Below are 14,621 nucleotides of genomic sequence, written 5' to 3'. Positions count from 1 at the left end.
AAGAGTTGCATACGTGTTTGTGTACGCGTGTGTGCGTCCATTCCTGCATCCAGCTGTCCAGCCGCTGCCTCACCTTGAACTGTCTATGTACCGGAGTGATGGGTTCCAGCTCCCCATCTCCATAGTCAAAAACCTCTTCCTCCTCCAGCACCCTGTCCAAGTAGCACAGCACTTCCTCCTCTTCCTCCTCCATGATTCTGTAATTCCTTCTTTCGCCTCTCCTCTTTCTGCCTGCTATTCCCTTCTTCAGGGCCTGCCTGGACACATTAGTGTTTTCCCTCCGAGCAAGTCGTCTGGACACCAAGAGAGAAAGAGAGACGACCCCGCCTACATAAACCCACCCCCTTCCTCTGCTGGGCTTCCTGGTGTATGTGTGTGAGCTCTATGTGTGTATGTGTGTGTGCCACTATGGTCGATGAGGTCCAGCCCTCCTTCTACATCAACCCCTCCCCTCACAACAAACCCTATTCAGCCACTTCCTCAATGGCTGCTTCCCTCTGTTTGCTTTTTCTATGTCTTCAGGCAAAAGCTACTTCCTCATCATCCTCATCGTGCAAACACACATCGAGTGGTTACAGTACGTGTCTTCCTCCTTCTCTCTAACACACTCTCACCGGTCATTGTCTCTTTATTGATCTGCTGAGAGCCTTGGATGTTGAGGAGGGAGCAGCTAATGTGGTGCTAGTGTGGCTGATTCTAATTACAGGGCACATAGTTCACTGGAGTAACAGCGAATCAGAGGAGCAGAACACATGCTTCAGAGAGAAAAGAGTGTTAAGAAAGATGCGTGTATGTGTGCACCAAGAAAATCAATAACCCTCCATAGGCAGGGCAGAAGTATGTTAGCATATGTACTTGTGAATAAATATTCGAATGGCTCTAAACCTGTCCCCTTGACCATTTACAGGAAGTGACGCCCACTTTTGACTGCTCTCTCTCTCTGTCTCTCTCTCATTTACAGCTAATTTATGTTGGCTAATCTAGGTTGTGTTCTCCAGGCCACCCACCTCCTGGCCTACATTGTTTATCAGTCCTGAAGGAGAGCGCAGAAAATAAATATGAATGCCCTTGTAGTTGCGTTCCTGACGAGCAGGAAACACATCTATTCAAGAAATCCATCACTATTTTTCCATTGAATGATTCTTTTTTGATGAAACAAAGCAAATAATTGGACATTTAGATACATATATGAACACATACGTGTAAATTATAAATATATATATATATATATATACATACATACACACACACACACACACATATATATTACATACATGCATGGCCTATATGTATGTCTACATATATATTTTCATATGTATATGTCTAGGTTGGTTTTTGTATATGAGAAACTGCATTGGTGCAGGGGGCTTGCCAGGCTGATCTGTCAAGTGCCAGAGTTTCAAGTTGCATTGGGTTGATGCTCGCTCGCTTTAAAAGGTCCCTGTTGCAGTCTGAGAAGTGTTTCATTTGGCCTCCGGCAGCCCACTTTGCTCCTCTCGGTTGACCGTAGAGGACTTGACGGGGCAGGCGGTGGTCAGGTCTGGTACGAATTGTGTCCCCTAACCAGCGAAGGTGTTTCTTGGCCACAGCTCCTTCCATACTCATTGAGTTGGTGGTGTTGAGGATTTCTGTATGGGGGACTCGATCTACCCAGGACAGGCCGAGTATCATTTGTAAGCACCGGATGTGGAAGGCCTCCAAGTTGGTGATATGCTGGCCGTATGGCGTCCAGGATTCTGCTCCATAGAGCAGCATGGAGAGACATATTGCGTTGTAAATGGCAACCTTCGTGCTGACCTTCAGGTTATGATTTTCAAAAACCCTGCCACGTAGGCTTCCAAAGGATGTTGAGGCTTTACTTCCTGACGTGGGTCTGTATTTCCATGTCAAGGGAGCAGCATGAGAACAGAGCAGAACCAAGGTAGGTGAAGAGGTCCACTGTTTTAAGTGGAGTGCCCTTTATAGGAAAGAAGCGAGGCGGAGGATGTTGGGAGGTTGGTTGACTCATGACCTCGGTTTTTTGGGTACTGACTTGGAGACCAATTGCTATAGGCAGGATTTGACATTGAGGGAAAGCTGCACTGATTCTTGACTATGAGCTATGATGGCACAGCGTACTGAAGCTCACAGATCTGACATGGTGTGTCTTTGTGTGTGCCTGGAGCCGGTGGATGTTGAAGAGACTACCTTTAAAAAGGTCCATATGGAGTCTGCCTTTTTTTGAATATCCTTCACATTCTGCACGCACCAGGCTGCCTCCATAGTCAGGAGAGTGTGCTGAGTTGCTGTTCTGGCTGCAGCAAAGGTGGCTTTCAGGGTGGAGGAGCCAGGACAGGACAGGGCAGGACAGCTTTGTGGGCATCATGTTTGGCCTTAAGAAGTCACTGAAACTCAGCCGAGTTACAATCAAACCTGTTCTGATGACGCTTTTTTGTCTGACCAAGCGCTTCAGAGGCGGCACCATGGCTAGCTTGGGACAGAGCTGGCCAGTCAGCTGAATCCTCTGGGATCTTGTCAAGGTTTTCGGCAAGAAGCGGTCGGAGGTGGTCTATAGCAGTGGGAGTGTTCAGTGCTGCAGAGTTCAGTTTTGGGTTTGGCGCTGTCCTTAGTCCACGGATATTCACGGAGAGCTTGGATCTGACCATGAGAGAATCAGTCCAGCACTTTGCTCCACGCATGACCCAGGTGGTAAGGTCATCCTATCTATCTCTTTGGCGGACAAACATAATCCAGAAGATGCCAGTGTTTAGAACAGGGGTGCTGCCAGGTGGTTTTGAACCTGTTCTTCATCTGGACGATGGTGTTCGTTATGCCCAGGTGTTGTTCAGCACAGAAGGAGAAGAGACGAAGCCTGTTGTTGTTCAGCTTCCCCACTCCGTGCCGGCCAAAAACTTTGTCCTATACCAGGTGCTCCATTCCCACTCTGGTATTGAAGTCTCCTATGATTATGAGCTTGCATGTAGCTAAGGTTTTCTGGAGTATGGACACACACACACACACACACACACACACACACACACACACACACACACACACACACACACACACACACACACACACACACACACACACAGAGTAGTGACCCCTCTGCTCCTGTCCCCGTTGTTGTTTCTTTCTTTTGCAGGAACCAGGGCGGAGGGCTCGTTAACCCCGATTGAGCCGCACCTGGGCCGGTGTTAAAAGCTCCCCTCCTGCCAGTTACTTTTTTTCGCTGACCTGGTCAGAGCAGGGAATGGTTGCTGCTGCCGCTGCTGTTTCTTTTTCGCAATTTCTTTCCACATATGCACGCACCACTGACTACTGACTTCCACATTTTCCTCAGTTTGAATAATTCTGTAAATAAATCTATTTTTGCATTTGAAAACCTTGTCTGTCTTCCATCCATGCACAGTCTCAGAGCAGGGCTGTGACAATACACACACACACACACACACACCTGTTAGAACATTCACACTGGTAACATCAATTCTACAACAACTTACAAGCTGCTACAAATCACTGCTTAGTTGTCAACAGCTGCTACATTCACAATCATGCAGATAATTAAATGATCCATTTATATTCAATCATTGAGGCTATTAGTGATGTCATCATAGTTCGTATTGTTTCTATTCCTAGGCAATGTAAGACATACTGCACACCACTCAGCTCAAAGTGAACTCTCTTACGCGCACATTTACTTACAACTACATGTAGTGAGGGTATGTGACATAGCATGGAGGTGTCAGTGTTGGCTGTCTCCTGTCAGCTGATGATTAAAAACTAAAACTCTGCAAACTCAACAGAGAGAAAGACTAACGGGGCAGTGAGGTGAGGGCGGCATCTGATTTGACTTCTTCACCTCTCTCAGCATCAAACTCTCCTGCTCCCACAAATAAAACCTCTTTGACCTGCTTTGACTCAGTGAGCTTCTGAAGTGTAAAGGTCAAGAAATGTCCAAAGGTCGGAGTGGTTAAGACAAATATACCAGTGGAACCAATCATCTCTCTTTCTGTCTTGCTCTCTCTTTGCCCATGTAGGGTGAAGGTTATTTCCTATTTGATAGTTGTGAGTTTTGAGTCAAAAAGTCTAAACACTTCCATACATATTTTCCTTGACTGGAGCTAAAGATGATGTTGATGGGGCTGTTCATGAACATGATGTCACTTCACCAGTGACATGAGTATGACTGGCTGCGTTATTATAGTGAAGGAGGGGTTTTTACTAAACTTTATGTGAAAGGGACCAAGTACAGTTCAAACATACATGTTACTATTTGATGCGCCTTGTCAGATTATAGTTTAGAATGAATTCCCATCTGCCAGTTGTCATGGTATCTTACACTGTACTATCTAGATAATGGGCCATCATGTGAAGCCTCACTTATTATGCTTTTAACCATTCACAAGATTAAATGTGGTCAATATGCCTGAACAGTCTTTCTTTCCTGCCATTTTATTTCATCTTCAAGATCAACTGAGTGTTTCCTGGATCCAGATGACAAAAACAACTGCAATGCATTTATTTATAAATCCTTGTGTTGGTGAAGAAATGATCTGCATAGCGCCATGTGTGCACCAGATCTTAAACTCCTCTTTTCAGTTTGAACCATGTGAACAAGGCCTGTTTTGTCTGTTTTTACCACATCTTGCCACTAGATGGAGACATGCTTTCATTTACATGTGCTCATAACCAGACACTGACAGAGCAGTATGCTTTCATCAATGACTACAATTACATGTTAGAGGTGTTGATGTATATTTAGAGAGACAATAAAGGATGAAGGTTTCAGATCAACTGGGAGATTGAGGAAGATGATAAGAGTCATTCAGTGGATTGAGGCTGTGCAGGTAAAGATAAATCAAGCCGGCTTGTGATTTCTTCACTTCATATAAACAGCAATAGAGGTTTTCATTCAGATTTTTTGATGCTGTGTGTCTACGCTGCTGTATCATGTGACATGAGAGCCTGCTGGACTCCGTCTCACTCTCTGTGTGTGGGGTTAGTCTAGGTCATGGTCAATATGACTCCTGCTGCTGAGCCTCCCCAAGGATGTAAAGGCAGCCACACAGCAATGGTCACACAGTCACAGACTACAGAGTTCTGACCCACTGATGTGAAGGAGTGGATGAGCACATACAAAGACAAAACATAAACTAAAATATCCACACCAAAATGTTTCATGACAGTTTTGTCATGAGCCGTAAAATCTTGGTGTCAGGTGGGATTACCCTCAGAAAAAAATTAGCTAAAATATGATGTGTATAGATTTGGAACAGAACGGAACTGAGTAGATCCAGCATTTGTTTATCTGTGCAGTGGACAAAAAGACTACATACAGAACAAAACAACAACAACAACAAAATACACATACAGATATAAAGTGAATCCACAGCAGAAAAACCCTGGCTGACACATGATTTTTGCAAAAAACTAACTGACACACCGTTTTTTTAAAAAAAAGACTCCAAATGGGGTGGGGGAAAAATTCCTCAAATGCGGTCGGTCTCCTTCTACACAGTTTTAGCAGATTAGGGTGCTGGTGGTGGCGTCAGAACCCATCTGAGGCAGTGGTCATTTCCTGCTGCTCTGAACGCAGCACCTGCAGTCTGCTGCGGTCAGGCCAGCTATTGTGGCTAATTGCTAACAATTACAGAGAGTCAAGATCCGGTGTCTAAATTCAGGAAGAAACAATCAGCAGCCCCGAAAAGCAAAGACTGTCACTGCAGTAAGAGCCTGAAGTGGAAAGAAGGAGAAACACAAGCTGATCACACAGCAGCTCTGAATGTGTCCCACTCTGAACAGGATGTTAGCAAAATTAGGACTTGAGAATCCACTGGTAATTTTGCGAGTTCTAAATAATTCCATAACTTTTCAGCTTTAAATTTCCAACCTAATTCTAAAACTCACGATGTGTTTTTGTGAGTCAAATAAGCTTACAGAATCACAAACGTTCCTCCAGACCATTTCAGGAACAGGAGAACCAACGACGACAATAAAGCTGATAAAGGTAAATACAGTAAGTACGCTTATACTGTACTAACCTAACAACCAAGTTAGTTTCTTCAGGATCTTGACTAGGTAGACTAGAAAGGTGCCTGCAGCTGGATGGAGCCGCGCCATCAGTCAGCTGGTGTGGAATCACAACCTGGAATTTGCAGCCTTTGATTTATGTTACACATCCCTTCTGTCCCATCTGCTACATTGTCTGTCAGTATGAAGCAGTTCGTTCAAGTTCAAGAAAGGAGTGTGTGTGTGCGTGTGTTACCCCAGGCAGGAGGCCCTCTGGTGGTGTGGGGGAGACTCCATCGGGTCCTTGAGGCGCACACAGCTGGGGAGACATGGTTGGGGACTCATCTATATAGGGCAGCGTCTCTGAGCCATCCTGAGACTTTCCATCCTCCGCGCCGTCCCCCTCATAGCCATCTGTGTTGTAGTTAAAGTCTGGCAGACAGAGAGACGCAGAGACAGTCAGACAGAGAAGACGAGGTAGGACACATATTTGGACATCCCACTACTTCCCTTAGTTCACTGAATTATGGGAATATCTTGCAGTTAAATGTTACCAACTTCAAATGAGATGTGGAAAACAACGTTAAGCATGTTGTAAGCTTGACAACTTTGACAATTGTAATTACACTGAAGAGAAAAATCCGAAAACAATGATTGCGTTCCAGAAGACATCAAGCGTTACTATAACTCAAAATTCCTTTCAGGTGAATGTAACCTAGAGAAGGAATAAACATGCACTGGGCAAGCGTAACAAAGAGTGTGTTCCAAATTTACTCTGGTTTTCTAAGGTGTTGTTATCCCTACTTTCTTCATTGTGGCTTATGATGCGTTCATTAACAAGAGTGAAGTGGGAAAGTTTCCACCTCCATGATGGGAGAGCACATTAAACACTAGGCTATCCCACCAGGTGTGTTTGTGAGAGCTCAGGGAAGAAGGTTTGAAAATGGCAACATTTGTGGTGAAAGCGAAGAAATGTACTGAGCCTAAATAAAACACTCCATTGTTACTTCAGGTTGTACAGTGCTTCACAGTTCATGCAGCTTCTGTTTTATTAACCACTTGGAACCTGATGTAACTGTCAGTAGTGTAACCGACAGAAATCATTCGATCACCCTGACTTCCTCACCTTCATTTCATTTATGGGCGATGAGATTGTTGGTCACTTTAGCAGAAATAGGCAGGGTTTTTTTTAGGTTGTGACCATGTCGCTTGTTTGTTGCAGTCAACTTTCCTGGGAAGTGGGATTCTTTCCCAGCTGCATAACTGCACACTTAGCACCAGTATCAAGGTCCAGTGACAGCACCAACATGGTAGCCTTGACTACTCGTGACAGGTCTGGTGGGGGAGCGCAAATCAGACACTGAGACAAACATGAGTTGACACCTTCGAAATCTGATGTGTTCAAAGAGTGGAGAGACGTACTGTCAATGGACACGACAGCTTGTTGTAAAAACATGCAGATGAACTCCCCCATGTCAAGTGATGGTTAACTGCAAAGTGAATATGTACAATTATAAGAGGGAGCCACAAGGATGGCGTCTTTGTAGACGAACCATGAAGTTCTCACCATCATGTAGCAATGGCCAAAAGCCAAAGGGATTTTTTTTTTTCAACCCATACAAAATGAATTGGAGTGAAAGAACCAAGTGTGTGAGAAACACTTGATGTAGGAGGAGTGTAGATGAGGCTGCTAGTGACCTGCGCTAAGGTCACACGCCCACTTTAAAGCAGAACTATGTGTGTCACTTCACTACAACTGCAAGTACAAGCAAGGTGTGTGTGTGTGTGTGTGTGTGTGTGTGTGTGTGTGTGTGGATACCAGCCAACCATTGTGAGTCACAAGCAAAAACTAATTGGAAAATGAAAGCAGGGGTCAATCCCCACTGGGCCATCACACACCATCACGCTAATGTTGATGGGTGCCTTGAGTGTTCAGGGGGACACTGCCGTCTGTCACACCATAACCCACTAAGTCACTGGAACCCCACCTGTCATTCAAAAGGAAAAAAACATTCCCGCCATCTGTTGGTTGAATATACCATATGGTTGATTTGTAGCTGTTGGGCAAATAGCTGACAAACGGTACATTAGAGTCTTTGCTGGCTTAGTGAAGCATTTACAGAAACATGCAAGATGACAGGAATAAGAGACCACACGGGTTACAAAACTGCAGTGGGGTCATTTGTCCAACACCAACTGTGCTGTGATTATGCCTTGAAAATGTCTGCTTGTCAGACATGCGAGTATTTGTTTTTTATCCCTCTCTCCTCCATCTGTTCTATCTCCCTGTTTCTTCCCTCCACCTTATGGCCTCCTAAATGATAACTTTGTCTCTGTGGGAGATTTCTGGTTGTCTGCTGTTGTAAAAACAGCACTTTACATCCACAAATTGTCCCCACATCAAGACTGATGTTGAGCAGAAAAGAAAGAATTCAGGGCACTGGGACACACCTGGTTTCCGCATGGAGTTTACAGAAATGCAGGCCAGGTTAATAAGCTTAAATGTGCTTCTATCTCTAATAGGGGTGCACAGTAATACTGGAACATAATTGATACAAACCAGTGCTATGAAAGACTGGTACCATATCTGACTTTACACCAAGAGCATGCTGGGATAGTCTCCAGCTTCTGTGTTGAACAGGATAAACGGGTTAAAGAAAAAATAGATAGATGAATAGCAGAGAAAAGCCTGACTTGACACACTTTACCACACACTCAGGTCTGGATGAGCAATGAAGTCTGTTCCCTTTTTAAACACATATGTAGGCCATGATTCATTTCTATTTACAGAAACATCAATAGGCATCACATATCATTCAGAAATATAGTGCAGTGCAGGGAGCCAGCCAATCATGGAGAAGAGAGTTGGAGCAGGCCTAATGAACTGCACACGTGCACAAGCTGTGTGCTGCGAGCTCTCAGGCATCTGCTCGCCGAATGTCAGCTGTGTTTGCAATATGTGTTAAACTGTTAATGTGAGTCACTTTGTGGTGGCACAAGCCTTGAATGAGTGCAATTTGGGGTGTGAGTGCTCATTAATTCTCCTTATTAGGTCTGAATAGCTGTACTAATGCAATACAGACGCAAGCACAATGTGCAAGACGATGGAGGAGACAGAAATTAAGGTTGTGTATTCAGTGAGTTTGGAGCCGTGCGTGGTACGATTCGGACGCTTAGCAACTCATGTCTCAGACAGCACGCACAAACAACAACTCAGCATTTCCATCTTGGTCACAGGTTTCACTGTATGATAGTCGCGATATTTGAATTTAGACTCTAGATTAGCCGTGATTCTAAATAACTACTGTTAGTAGATTATTGAATATGGCTTAAATATTGAAGAGGAACCAAGAGTCTTAATTTTAAAAAAATCAGGTCAGTCAGGTTAAAGAAGGAGAACTCTGACTTGTTTTATTACCACAAACCACATGACAAATTGTCATCATGCAAAAAATGAAAGCATGATGGATGTACAGCAGTTTTTTTCATATCACAATAGATTCTTTCAGACCAGAGGAACTTTGCTGTAGTTCCTATGATGGTTGGAGGCTACCCCTTTTGAGAAAACAGGGAACAATTTTAGGTTTTAAACCTTTTCAGCTTTTACTCCAGGGCAGGTAGTGACCCGAGTCTTCTTTGATTGGTTGAGGACGAGCTAACAAATCAGAGCGACCACTCTTTTTAAAAGGATGGTGATACAGTAGTGGCTAACATGTAAAAATGGCATATACCTACTTCCATCCAGCTCATGCCATTTGACTACTCTGACTAATGGTGTGAATACAAAAAGGGGGAAAAAAAACATAACAAAAGTCTACTGCTGCACATGTTTATCTGTACACTCTCTGACAGGCTAAAATGTAGGTTGCCTAAGTCAGCTACTATACTCTTACTCACAGAAAAATCAATGCTGTGCTGGTAGCCCACCGAGCGGGAATAATTCAGTGGTGAGATTTCATCAGTCCCAACCTAGTTATTAATGTTCATAGGAGGAAACGTCCAACATACACACGCGTACAGGCACTCGCAGGGTTGTGAATGGACAGGCTCAACAGGATATGGAAGATTATGCCAAGTACAAGGATTGATATCCAGGAGGAAGGTTTCTAGTGAGAAATCAATAATCTCAGTTTAGTATGTCACATTGGAGGACCTACATCAGTCCGTCAGGATACACACACACACACACACACACACACACACACACACACACACACATGACTTACCGTTGCTGGAGAGGAGAGAACGAATGACACACATAGCCTAAAAGAAGAAAGCCATGAGTGCATTGGTGGGTGGAATCAAAACACCTTTCACCGAGGCTGTTGGGCGTCGATGATATCACTCCTCAAGTCTCTCTGGTTCTGGTTCCATGTTTCTGACTCATATTTCAACTGTACCACAAGTACAATGATATGTGAGGTAGTTTCGGGCCGTTGACTCTTCAGCTGAGTACTTCCGTTCTTATAAACCATCCATTCAAATGAAGGAACACCACCACATCATAGGAGGAAGCAACAAGCCCACATGTAAAAAGAGCAGTGGAAGCTAGAACATACGTTATATCGTACGGTCAAGTCACTTCCCAGCTGACCTTGAAAGACCGCCATGTTGCAGTTGTGGCCAACACTGTCATAAAAATCAATGTAATGTAATCGGGAACCAAATAAAATCAACAATAATTTAACCACAAACTACATTATGGCTCCACTGTGTGCTGATAAAAGTGAAACCAGGTGTGGGTTGTGATTATTCTCATTTACAAAGAGTTGGAATGTTGTGACAAGCTAATATGCAGCTGACATGACCTGACACAAAGTCTTTGTGTGACGATTTGAATATGTAGTTGTAGATTTCCCAGAATAACCATTTCTCCATCTGGCGTTCAGCCAATGAGGAAGCAACCACATCACTCATTTTTTACATGTAATTGAACACGGACCATTAAAACAGGAAACATGCATCATCTCCCAGACACAGGGAAAAGTCTATGGAAACCTGAGACCATTTACAAGTAGCCCTGAGGCAGCCAGGTTCGCTACTGCTACCATAGAAACCTCTAGTACGATCCCCAGCAGCGAGGATAAACTAGACCCTCGCTGGCTTTTTACTGGACATCTGTTATATTCAGACAAGTGGAGAGTTGCACTGTGATACATGAGGTCAGCAATTACCTCCACCAGTGTTTTGCAATCAGCAGGATTATGCACGGTGGAGAAAAGGCCAAGGAAGATTTGACTAAATTTTGGGGCGATGTAGTCAGAGCAAAACTTGGTGGCCACAAAAAATGAAATTAAATGTTGACGTTCTCCCAGTGGGTCAACCTGATCCCCATCAAATTTGAAAGTGCCAGGGGTTAAAAACTCCTTGTGCTTCTAGTTTTAAAGGTTTGTGGGGGAAAAAGAAGGCCCCACACTGAGTGAACGTACAAATGCTTACAAAGTTGGCCTTTACAGTCACAACGACTGCCAGGTTCGCCGCTGCACACACATAAACACAGCTGAGGGACTCACCGGCACCTCCAGATAATATACCTTCACTGGTCCTCAAACACGGGACTGGATCAGATGGTTCTTGGTAAAGCATTAGCTGCACTGACAGCCAAACCAGTGGAGAACACAGAACTGTGAGGAAAGATGGAGGCTATGCACATGCTGGCAGAAAGAAGAACAACCGGCCACTCAGATTAAAAATGTTTGAAAGCAGCCAAAGACCAATCATATCATATGTACATACTTGCACCTCTTCTTGGAACGGCCATGCTGCTCAGGTTACCTTTCTGCTGTAGTCACTAATAACCAGTAATAACACAACTTATCACAGAAGACATATTTTAGCTTGTGGTTTAACTGACAAACCCGAAAACACTCAAACCAACTTCCCTTTTAAATGTGAACAAGCAAACCATTTATATAAACTCTCCTGACTGTGACGAAATACCATCTGACCCATTTAAAAAGCAGCAATGGAAGGAACTGTACCAGCATCTGAGGCTACTCAGTAACATTTTTATGCAAATATCAATTGCTTTAAAAACTCATTCTTTTTATACTTCTCCTTCCCTGTCACATGAGACTTTCTGGTATTTGTCTATTTTTCCATGTTCTTGTGTTGTATATTCGCTGCTCACTCTATTTTTGTCCTAAACTGTAATTGATCCAGTGTGTCCGAGCATTTTTCAGCTGTATGTTTTACAAGTGCTAAACACAGTATATGAAAAGCTTCATTTACTGAAATACATATATTTTGATTAGGAGGTTTGACTTCTTTTTTTTTTAAAACTGATGTTTCATTACTCCTAAATAAAGTAAAAAGTCAGGCTATGAAACTTGAGACACATCTGAAATAAAAATATATTAAGTGTACAGTATAAGTAAAGGATCATGGGTGTTGGATGGTTGGTCTGAACGATAACATGTTACGTTATGTGATGTTGTTCTGTCTTTCTGGACTAATTCAGGGAAATGATTTCAGCCAATGAGGAAACACAGACACTATGACTGTCGCTGTAAACACAGATACAGGCTCTGGTGTGTGCTGAAGGTTTGAATCAGTGAAGATTGCACCAGAAAACCTTTCCAACAGAGCGCACGCACGCATTCAAACACACACACACACACACACACACACACACACACACACACACACACACACAAAGCAATCTAATCTCCAGTTGTAGGATTGCTCACTTCGGCAACTAAATAACTCGATGTGACAGGGTGTAAAAGCCAAAATTTTAAATCTAGAAAAAAATACCAGAGCAGATTCAGAGCGACCGCTTCCACATGTCGGGGAAGAACAATCTCACAGCGCTTTCAGCTGAATGCAATGAGTCTCAGCAGACAAAAATACTGCAAATATTCTCCTCATAGTGGAATGATGACAAATGGAATCATAAACACCAAATCAGTCAGTGCAAATATGACAATGCAAAAACAATGCAATTCTAAGTACTGCGCAAATGCTTTAAGTTTGTTACATTAATTTAAGTTTGTATGGTGACTTCGACATGGTCACCGGGGAAGTGAGGAAAGAACCAGCGACCCTTCAGTTGCTAGACAGCCACGCCACCTCCAAGCCATGCTGCCCCCGCGCATGTTGAATAATTCTTTTCAATTTTTTTCGACACTGTTTATCCGAAATTATTAGACTTGCATATGTGAGTGCAACACTTCTCAGCCGCCAGCTGTCAAATCTCCCACATCAAGGAAAATGTTCACCTGGTCACAGCTGAACCACCATAATATCAGAACCAAACATAGCAGCGTCCATCTTTAGCTAACTCATGAGATTGTTTGAGAAGTTGTTGTCTTGGTTGACTTTAGCTTCCCCGCTAGTGCTGCTGCTGCACTCCAACATTATTCTTACGTCTAATGACATCTCAGCCTGGATTTCCCCTGGCTGCAACAGACGGCCCAACATTTTGGATGTTGTCCCCAGAGGTTCTTAATGGCTGACGGGTTCTGACATCCACCCACCCAATGTCCTCGGTCTAACGTCCCCTCACATTACTCATGCTGTTAACCTCTCATGACAAACAGTTCTAAATCCAACTGTCACTCACAATAAATTCTCTGACAAGGACAAAGGCCGCCTCGACAAGCAGCCAGGTTAATGTGAATGCTTCCTGCTTGCCAATAAGATGTTCAGTCCTGTCCAGTGACGACAGGACTGCACTATTTATAATCACAGCAGTTTTTCAAACTGAATAGCCTGAGTCATAAATTTCCTGATGGCTCTACAGAGAGAACACTTTCTGCCCACCCCTTCGACTTCACTGTAAACCTCTGCAGTGATAATACAGCAGAGCACAGCCTGACTGTGAACCTGCCACAGAGGAAGAAGAATATCCCCATGATCCAAAGTATTTGTGTGTTACAGCTCACTATCACTCATTTCCTCCTTGAAGTGATGACAACATTTATGTTGCTTATCAGCTCACAAAAGAGAGGAAATAGAGAGAAATTAGTTAAAAGAGTGTTAGTTCCTGAGATCTACAGCAGTTGCTGCTCTCTCTGCCTCTAATGCAGTAAACCATGATGGAAGGCAGGAGGGGTGGGATGCTGAGAGAAGGTGACTGAGTGAGACTGAGCTTGGAAGGCTGGGTTATACTTGTGTTTGCGTGGCAGCAGAAGATATGAAATGTTGATTTGCATCCAGCACATCGGGAGCCTGGCTAAAAACGACTGAGTTGTTCATCTTCAGTTATTAATATCAAACGAAGGAATGTTTTACCTGAAAATGTGAGTCCTGTTGTAGTGGAACAGATCTGAGCAGCCCAAAGTGAGGCCTGATTGCCAATAATAATAAGAAGAAGAATAAAAAGATCAATAGCAGAATTAATTAATCCTGAAGTTTTCAAAGTGAGGGGTGAAAGAATATAAGTTATCAGAAAGACATCTTGCACAACAGCCTAAATGAATAGGATTTAGTTCAAGATATGGTTGAGAATACAGTAGTTTTGGGGCGTTGAAGAGTTTTCCTTTCTTTCCAAGGGTCAGAAACTAATATGTGACTCAGGACAGACTGTTTCCATGTATCTGGTTTCATTGTAGTTATGTAAAACAACAATATTAGGCTAGCTTGGCTACGTAGTTGACTGTCTCTGGGGTCAAATGACATAATAACAA

General features: G+C 43.4%; 1 protein-coding gene across 4 annotated transcripts in view; it reads right to left on the bottom strand.

The window, feature by feature from the left end:
- The window catches only part of abr (ABR activator of RhoGEF and GTPase), a 128,439-nt gene that overhangs the window by 72,504 nt on the left and 41,314 nt on the right, over positions 1-14,621 (bottom strand). For 3 of the 4 annotated variants that reach the window (XM_086225699.1, XM_086225700.1, XM_086225701.1), the window contains exon 2: positions 6,248-6,423. In XM_086225699.1, coding sequence (XP_086081825.1) covers positions 6,248-6,423 — 176 coding nt within the window. Of the gene's footprint in view, positions 1-73; positions 254-6,247; positions 6,424-14,621 lie in introns of all 4 variants that reach the window. The other variant, XM_086225702.1, reaches the window with a different exon arrangement.

This window comes from Aulostomus chinensis, chromosome 15, assembly GCF_037954235.1.
Source record: "Aulostomus chinensis isolate RoL2024-O1b breed Wild chromosome 15, RoL_Achi_v1.0, whole genome shotgun sequence".
Lineage (NCBI taxonomy): Eukaryota > Metazoa > Chordata > Actinopteri > Syngnathiformes > Aulostomidae > Aulostomus > Aulostomus chinensis.
Note: the sequence above shows the minus strand (reverse complement) of the source record. Positions and strands in the feature narration are given on the sequence as shown.